The 9,620-nt window shown below is 37.0% G+C and overlaps 1 protein-coding gene across 1 annotated transcript in view; it reads right to left on the reverse strand.

Moving 5' to 3' along the window:
* LOC107705842 (BMP/retinoic acid-inducible neural-specific protein 1-like) overlaps positions 1 to 9,620 on the reverse strand; it is a 21,478-nt gene that overhangs the window by 4,626 nt on the left and 7,232 nt on the right. Inside the window, exon 2 of the mRNA XM_016509339.1 lies at positions 7,357 to 7,579. Within this exon, the coding sequence (XP_016364825.1) occupies positions 7,357 to 7,579 (223 nt within the window). The remainder of the gene's footprint in view (positions 1 to 7,356; positions 7,580 to 9,620) is intronic.

A 9,620-nucleotide genomic window follows, 5' to 3' on the forward strand; every position in this document is an offset into this window, starting at 1 on the left:
GAGAGAGAGAGAGAGAGAGAGAGAGAAAAGCATTTGACCGCGGTCTGCACATGTTAGTTGGAGAACTTGGAGGCGCCTCTGTACCAAGCAGGGTTATTATAGTTAACAAAAGCCATACAAAACATTATAATAAATGATGATAGACTGTAATAAATATGATAAACTTTATTACAAGAAAGCATATTAAACGTATTTCAGCTAGTTGCCACAGCAACCTTGCAACTTGATGTACTAAAATAAGATTAATATGTTTATGTTTCTGCAGAAAACAGCTGCTTTAAAATGCCCAAGACAACAAAATACGGACCCACTTTATATTAAGTTGCCTTAACAACTATGTACTTACATTTAAATTAATAATTTGGTACAATGCACTTATTGTGTACATCCATGTTTTTACATTGTACTTATATTTTAAAAATACCTGCATGTAATTACATCTGTAATTAATTTCTGTAATTACATTTATAATTATGCTGTTGACCCATCCCTTACACCTTAACCCACCCTTAAACCTACCCATACCACCAAACCTGTCCCTAACTTTACCCGTATCCCACCTCAATAGCAGCAAAAGTGTTTTGCAATACAATATGAATACAATAAGTACATTGTACTTAATTTTTGATGTAAGTACATAGTAGTTAAGGCCACTTAATATAAAGTGGGACCAAAATGCATACATAAATATGCACATTTATTATAATAGATAATGATAAACATGAATAAATATGATGAACATTTAACATAACAATAAAACAATATTTTATAATTTTTTATAAAAATGTATATAAATATTATTTCAGCTAGTTGCCACATTTGATTCAGCAACATTTATCATTTTTATTTTTTTAACTAAAATTAAAATGCAAACTAAATAATACAGTAATACGGTATCTTAATGATACTAAAATAACACTGGTACCAATCTCAACCAAATGGACATCTTGGCAATCTACCACAACTCCCTAATATTGTAGTGGTTAGTTTTGCATATATAGCAAACATCTTTAGAAAATGTTAAAGTCTGGTTATTTCTACAACATTGTTTGTTTCTGCAGAAAATGGCCACTAAGATGACAAAAAAAATGCATTAAAAATATGCACATAACACCAGTTAGGGTAAGACTCTCTCTTTCACAGCTTGACACGTACAATATTTCAATTTATACAAAGCATATGTACAAACACAAATGTTAAAAGCACATAAGTAACTGTGCTGTCTGTGTGGGTGTAAATCAGGGTCGTTTTCTGTCCTCCGAATGCACATCATCACAGCTACGGTTTATCAGGTAGAGCTCAGAGCAAACAACAAACATCTATTAATTACAAGCAGCCAGTAAGCGTAATTTTGGGGCTTTGCATAAACAGAAATGGCCAGCATGGTTTGGTTATTCATTTAATTGCAATGTTTGATTTGATTGAATATCACACTGGCTTTTGCGATGCATCCAGTAATCAAATGGCAGAGAAATCCCTGAGGCGTGGCTCTATATGTCAAGGCAGCGGCGGCTGTGCTTTTGCTCTGGTCAGAGCAATTTATCAGCATCAAAAAGATGTTTACATCTGCATACATATGTGATTCATGCTTATGTTTCACACAAGAGCATTTGGTGTCTTTGGAGTCTGTTTGCCATCAAAGCTCAGTTCGTCTAATTTGTATTAATGCAATTTGTGTGTAATTTGGGGTTCACAGGGCGTGGTCATGTGTTTTGGAGGCGTGGCTTTGGAGAGTGATTTGCAGGGAGGGTGGGATCTTATGCTTTCAAAGCTAGCTTGCTATTGCTAGCCTCTCTGAAATCACCTACCCTAACTTTAAGTTGTTGATATTGTAATATGTTTTAGATGGTTGCAAGAGTGCATATTTTATCTCCCTAATCTGTTTGATTGAGCAGCTGGAAGTAAAGCATAGACAGTAAGTAGTAAGTAGTAGTGCAGAATAAGGCATTAATATGTGCTTTAGAAGTACTAATAAACAGCCAATATGCTAGTAATATGCATGCTAGTTAATAGTGAGAATTGGTCCTTACAATAATAAATTAAATCATGTCACTTGTAAATATAATCACATGTCCCTTTATTAAGGAAAACTAATTATTCGATCAGTTTTCAATGCACCCCTAAAGTTATTTTGTGCTCTCTTATATTTTTCAAATTAAAAGCACATGCGCTGCTTGGGAAAAAGTAAACGTCACACGCTGGTTCATGTGAACTCTAATAAGGTCTGCAGTTGGTATGAAAGCAAGTCGCCATGATTAACATGTAATGTATGAAATTTGCACATTTTAATGCTCCTGATGACACTTTTATACAGTAGTATATCTCTCATAGCTGCTTGGCTCGAAATAGCCAAAATTGCCTTCGAAGCAAAGCTAACATTGTTTTTGCCTCATGATGCATCCAAAAAGACGAGTGCTGTTCTGTGAGTTTAAAGATTTGGTGGTAAACCCAAATGGACAAATAGTTTAATAACAGAGTGAAAGAGGCGTCATCCTTTCAGAGTTATTACAGTGGTAAATAGCTGATGCTAGTACTGTCATTGATAACGCAAACACACTGTTTCAAACTGTATGGAAAGAGGCGTATGGGAGCACAAGGAGGCTGGATACTGAACAAGCAATCAAACCAAGTGTGGAAACTAAAAGATCTCTTATTAGGAATTTTAGCCAGCAGGACATTTTTAAGGTTACTTGATTTTGGACTCTACTCAGGGAGAAGAAAAAATAAAGGCAAAATATTCATGTAAAACTTGCATCAGCTTTTTTCTCAGCCAGGAATAAACAGCAGCTGACTTTGAGACGCTTCCCTAAAAGTAGAAACTGCACAATTTGCAAAAGGCCAATAATTGAGCAAAGTCGAGGTTAAAGCTGAGCTCTGGATCCTCCGCCCGGGTCTACGGACAGACCTTGTGCGTCGGCACTATTGCATCAAGAACGGACGAGAGGGAATATCTCACTCTCATGGTATATATATGGATTTGCCCTTAATATAGAAACAGCAGCGTAATCTACTTACTGCTCTCAAACCATTTCACCTGTGGCAAAATGTGCATTTTATTTTAGCCCTTTTTGTGTTTTGTCTATGCAAGAGTTACAAAAAAGCATGTGCAATTTAATGTGTTCAGTTATTTCTTTTTCTGTATTGTTGATAAACAATAAAAAGTGACAGAGCTGACCAGAAAATACCAGGTACTCTGAATTTTGAGGTGACAAGCTTGCATGATCTTTCTTTTAGGTTGCATGAGAATGATATAACCAGATCAATTTTAAACAAAGCAAACATCATCTGCTCTTCATTTTTATGCAGCATCACAAAAAAAAAGCTTGCGTTTGACAAAAAAGAAGACAAAAAAAGAGAGAAACTGGTCACTTAAATGCACATGAAGTCTCACAATTATGACTTCCAAACTCCTAAAAGTAGGAGCTTCCGAGGGAAACTTGGCAGTAATCACAAGTAACCAAAGTTTGGAGCCAGATTAAGTTTTCTTCCTCTAGATAATTGGGGTGCCATCAAACTGGAAGCAGCGTGTCTGCAGAATGGAGTTAGTTAACTTCTATCTCTGGAGTCTATGGGGCGGATGGAGGCAGTTTGCTGCTAATAATGAGCAACGGGAAGCCGCTTGGTGTCAGCAGGAAACTCTTCCTCAAGCGAGTAGCCATCTTTCTTCATCAGGGCCTTCGGGCCAAAGAGCAGGTCAGTGGAGACAGAACAGACCTCCTAAGTGACAGCACAGCTAACACAACAACCTTGCCATTATTTAGGGCTGATCTGAGCTCAGACACTTATAAAACAAACACTTTCAGCTCTAAAATCTGATTGGATGAGTAGCATTCATCAGATGAATTCTATATACTGTATATATGGGGGAAGTCATGGCCTAATGGTTAGAGGATCGGACTCGTAACCCAAAGGTTGCGGGTTCGAGTCTCATACCGGCAGGGATTGTAGGTGGGGGGAGTGAATGTACAGCGCTCTCTCCCACCTTCAATACCACGACTGGGGGGCCCTTGAGCAAGGCACCGAACCCCCAACTGCTCCCCGGGCGCTGCAGCATAAATGGCTGCCCACTGCTCCGGGTGTGTGTTCACAGTGTGTGTGTTCACTGCTGTGTGTGTGCACTTTGGATGGGTTAAATGCAGAGCACTAATTCCAAGTATGGGTCACCATACTTGGCCACATGTCACGTCACTATATCATGACGGCAAGCTATGCTAATGATCTTCCTTGATGGAAGAACTGTTCATTATGGTTATTGTAAGAAATTTTTTCGGTTTATATCTGTATAATACATTCAAATGCCTCTAATTCTTGATATATGTAGTGCATCGATATTGTCTATCTTCAGAACCCGTCACAGGTTTCATATTTTGAATGCATATGTTTCTTGGCTTGTCATACAGTTGTGTGGAATATAATGACGTGTCTTTCAGAAAGCCGACGGTTGGCAGCAATAACAGAAACAACCTTCCCAACAAGTTTTCAGCCTACAGTTACAGATGCAGACTTTTGACATGCTTAACAAGATGCAATTTACTTGCAGCTGAAAGTTTGTAATGATCACTACTAGAAAAGTTTGCATTATTTGGACAGAATAGGAGCTTCAACATGAAACACTATTCAGAAACTAATTTATGTTATTTAATTTGACAGTTAAAAAAAATAAAATAAATAAAAATAAATACATAAACAAACAGTGGGTATAGAAAGAATCACCACCCTTTAAAATAATTACATGTTGTTGCTTTGCAACCTGAAATGAAGACGGACACAGTTTTTTTTTTCAGTGTCCAACACAGTTCACAATTTTTGTTTTATCCAGCTGTATTTACTCAGTGCAACTTGTAACATGTAAGTGAAAGATATAACGCCAACATAAATAAATAAATAAATAAAAAACAGAATCACTGTGTTGGAAAAAGTATCACCCCCCTCCTAAAAATGACTTGTACAGTAAACTCAATCAGGTGTAGCTTCTCACTGGCACACAAAGCCATTGACTTTCAACTGTGATCAGCTGTGGTCATTTTGATCAGCACAGTTTGAAAAGAGCTTTCCTGGAGCATTTCAGTCCTGTATATACAGTAAACTGTATATTGTATAGGTTTCATGATTTCAATTAACATACATGCTTTTTGATTACTAAAATCTAATGCAACCATTAAAACAGAATCCAGAAATAATAATAATAATAATAATAATAATGGAATCCAGAAAAAAAAAAAGTAAATCAATATATATGTACAGTGAGTTTAGAAAATAATCACCCCCCCTTTAAAATGATCAAATTTTTGCTGAAATGAAGACAGACACCAGTTAAACCAATTATTATTAGGGCCTTAATAATACTTGAGCACTGATATTTGATACTACCATAGTGATGCATGCATTAAGCATGTTCAGTTGAATTGCACAAGTATGTTTCTATCCGAAGTGTTAACTGAAGATGAGGTGTTTAACCATGGGGACTGTGTTCGAACTCTATGCTTTCCCCCAGAGATCGTTTACCATGGCGAATCGTTACCCCTGCTGCTTAGTTTATTCAAATGGGATGCTAATTTTGTTATCAGTTAGCTAAACTAGCTGCTCTGACTTTGAAGTATGAATCTAGTATGTTGCACATAAACAGAAACAGACTCTCTCACCCTCAGCAGAACAACACTCTACTTTGAAGTCCAGTGTTTAGCGAATTAGCCCTGAAAATCACAGGCAACTTTTCACAACGCTGAACCGATAACATTCCCGCGCTTACCTGGAATTAAAATAGTCAGTTCCGTTCTGTATTCCTCTCTCTCTCTCTCTCTCCCTCTGTGCTATTGCCATTAAACGTCCTTGATGTGAGCCCCACAGAGCTCTGACTCTGCTCTGCTCGGCTTTGATAACGCTTCAGCACAGACCTTGTCAAAGCCGCCACTGGAGCGTGGGTGAGCCACTTCCACATTAGTGAACATTTCCTGAGTGTGCTTATTATTCTCTGTTTGATAAGTCAAGTTTCCTAGTGGACAGATAACTTTATTTGTCTATATGTTTCAGGCTGTGCTTTTGGCACTTTTTAATTGACCACTGCACTCTTTAATTTCGGTCCAGTCAGAAAGATTCTTCTTTTATTTATCAAAGGCTCATCTCATGACTTTTGACTATTAATGTAAAGCTGCTGTGAAACAATCAATATTGTATAAAGCGCTATACAAATAATCACTTATTTCTATTGACTTAATAAAATGGAAAATAGGAGTGCTGTTGTTGTAAAATTAATCAATTATGAAACAAAATTTAGCTGCACAGAACACTGAAAGAAGAAGAAGAAAAAAAAACAATGTCCTGGCAGAAAATTACCAGTAATTTATTAGATTTTTTTTTCTGGACATTTCAGAATTATTTATCATTTTAATAAAACTGTTTAATAGTCAAATTCCCAGTGAAGTACTCCACTACATGCAGTCCTGAAGAAACATTGGACATTTAGAGAAATCACTCACATGCGAAATGGGTTATATGTTTTCACAGACCAGCGGAGGCTTAGCTACTTACTAGATCTACACAATCAATTGTTAAAAGATAGCGCTCTTCGGTCATTCTTCTGTTTGTATATTGTATTTTTAAATAGATTGAAGCAAAAAAAAAAAAAGTATTTTGCCAGAACTTACATGTTCTTTTGGTAAGTAATCTAATGTTGAGGTTTTGTAAATCACTGAAATAAACATTTTGAGAATCTCTATTAAATAATGTTAGCTCATTAGCTAGATATCTTCATAATGTTAGGGCTGTAGTGTACAGTCAAATAATAATAATAATAATAATACAGCAGTGGTGTTTTCTGGTAAGATAGATTCAATTTTTTTATTTTTTAAAGGTAAGAAAACAATGGTTCTTTTAAGAATACGTCTCAGATATGTTTCAGCTAAGAGTTTGTTTATTTAATGAATCTTTTCAATTCCCTACACTCTAAAAAATGCTGGGTTAAAAAGGGACAAACCCAGCTATTGGGTTGTTTATGATTAGGAAAATACTTCCAGAACCAAAGGTGCTGACAGTGAACAGATAACTCTTAAAAATAAATCGTCTTTATTGGCATTGATGGTTCCATGTTGAACCTTTAACATCCATGGAATCTTTTGAGTCCACAAAAAGTTTCTTTATTTTGTTTGTCAGATTTTTAAAATGTTCTTCACACTAAAAAAAAAAGGTAATTTTAAGAACTGTTCACTGAAAAGTTCTTTCGGGAACCTCATTTTTCTCATTTCCCATTTTGGAACATACATTTTTAAGAGTGTTCTGTTGAGATCTATTGAGGTCAGTTCTTGGAATACGATCCTATTTTCCTGCTGTATTATTCTGCAAATGAACTTTAGGTCTCACCTCTCTCTGGGCATCTGGTGGTTGGGGTTGTGGTGGCAGCGAATGCTCAGACCGAAGAGTTTCCGGGCCGTGCGCTGGATCTTCAGTCTCTGGGCCTCCAGTGAACTCTGCAAGAGCCGATAGCGGTTCTGAAGGTCCCAGTCGCTGCCCCACAGCAGGTGCACGCTGCTCACCGGCAGAAAGTGTGTCGCGGGCAGACGTTTCAGAAACGACTTAAACTCATCTAAGGTGAGAAAGAGAGAAAGACAGGTGCTCGTACAGCGGAGGGCAAACGCATATCCACATAAACCACATATTGATACTTGGAATCCATTGTGGGTGAAACCTGTTAAGAGTGATGGTGAAAAGTATTGACTTTTACGGACAAGGATTGATTTTAACCACAAACACTGTGTCAATACTATTATGTAGAGAGCCTTCAGAGTTCGGTGCACACAGTCCATCTTATATCTTTCAAATATTTCAATGTCTTTTAAAGTCATCATGCAAAGCCATTTTAGTAACGCTATGTGTCGAATTTTGAAGTGAAATATGATTTCCAACTAGAGATTAGAAAGGCTGCCTGACCTACAATAGTACCCTTAAACAATGACTAAAGAGCCGTTTGACTTTTAGTTAACATTAATAACTTTAACTAATAGCATGTGTGGCATAGCATGTGTGGCTTGGGAAACATCAGTCAAAAAAAAAAGTTTCATAGGCTGAGTAAGTTATTACCTTGTATTAAAAACTCTATAGTGAATGAATGAATGACATGCACTGATTAATGGCAGGGTTTATGATTAATTTGCTAGCCACAGTACATCCAAATTACACTTCTCATAATAACATAAAAAACTAACATAACATATATCAATCAAATTAAAATATAAATCTCAAAATGGCTTATCAAATTGCAAAAGGCTGTGATTCAATTAAATAAGTATGTAGTCTGTCACAGTTTTCTGCCAAAATAAAACCTTGAGCGTTTAACTCTTGCAAGTGAAGAAATGAAGCCATAAGTATTATAATTGTCCTACTGTACAGTAATATTTACAGTAATAGTTTACTTAAGTCCAGTATAAGTTAATGCAAAGACTTTTTATTCTGTTCAATTTGGACACCAAAAATGGGTTGGAGCTCTTAATATTGAAAGTGCACCAGGTTGATGCATTTAACTCTAAAATGCATTTAACTTTAAAATGTACAAGTGTACCAAGGTCCATCCCACTGAATCATGATTAAATAGAAGTAATAGAGTGTTTTTCAGGTTGACTTTAAACCATGTGTGACAAATCCAGCTCCTTGCAGAGTTCAGCTTCAACCCTACAGATTGGACACCACTGCTTTAAATAAAAGATGTCATATTTCAGAAGGGAATCATATGACAAAGGCATGTCAACCAGCAGTCAGACGGGCTCTAACTATGAACATGCATGTAGCCCGCGGCACATACAGCAAATGTGTCTGTTTGAGTGCAGTCGAGGTTGGTTGATGGTCCATTTAAATATCTGCAGCACGGCCATATTGAGAATGTCAATATAATGGTCTAAACATGCACTCATGGTGTTTAACAACTCCACCTGCTTGTTTCCTTTGATGTGTCTGATATGCTATTAAAATGACACAGTGTGGCATCTGAATCCAGAAAGCACTGCAGGCCCTGACGCAATGACACATGACTGTCTACAGAGCGCCTGTGTTTACTGGTGTGTTACTTGTAATTACGTGTCAAGAGCAAGAAGGAACCGAAAACACACACACACACACACACACACACACATGCATAGAAGAGCTGTAATGATACAAACACTGTCGTCTTTTCTCAGCAGAATATGGGAAATGCATTTTTCACTGGCTGCAAACATGCATTTAAAGGGTTAGTTCACCCAAAAATGAAAATTAGCCCACAAATTACTCACCCTCAAGTCATCCTAGGTGTATATGACTTTCTTCTTTCAGACGAATCCAGTCGGAGTTATATTTAAAATTGTCTTTGATCTTTCAAGCTGTTTAATGCCACTCAGCGGGTGTTGCATGCATCAGTCCAAAAGAAGTTAAATAAAAAGTGCCCATCCATAAAAAAAGTGTCTCACACAGCTCCGGGGGGTGAACAAAGGCCTCCTGTAGCGAATCGATGTGTTTTTGTAAGAAAAATATCCATATTCAAAACGTAATAATAACTTTAATGTAGCTTGAGCCAACAGTTGTACACGGAAGCAGTTCCGGGCTGTATTGGGCTGATGAGGTATGAGGTCAGCGCTGCGCATGCGCCGGTGAGTCTC

Source organism: Sinocyclocheilus rhinocerous, unplaced genomic scaffold (assembly GCF_001515625.1).
Source record: "Sinocyclocheilus rhinocerous isolate Xijiao unplaced genomic scaffold, SAMN03320098_v1.1 scaffold2851, whole genome shotgun sequence".
Taxonomy (NCBI): domain Eukaryota; kingdom Metazoa; phylum Chordata; class Actinopteri; order Cypriniformes; family Cyprinidae; genus Sinocyclocheilus; species Sinocyclocheilus rhinocerous.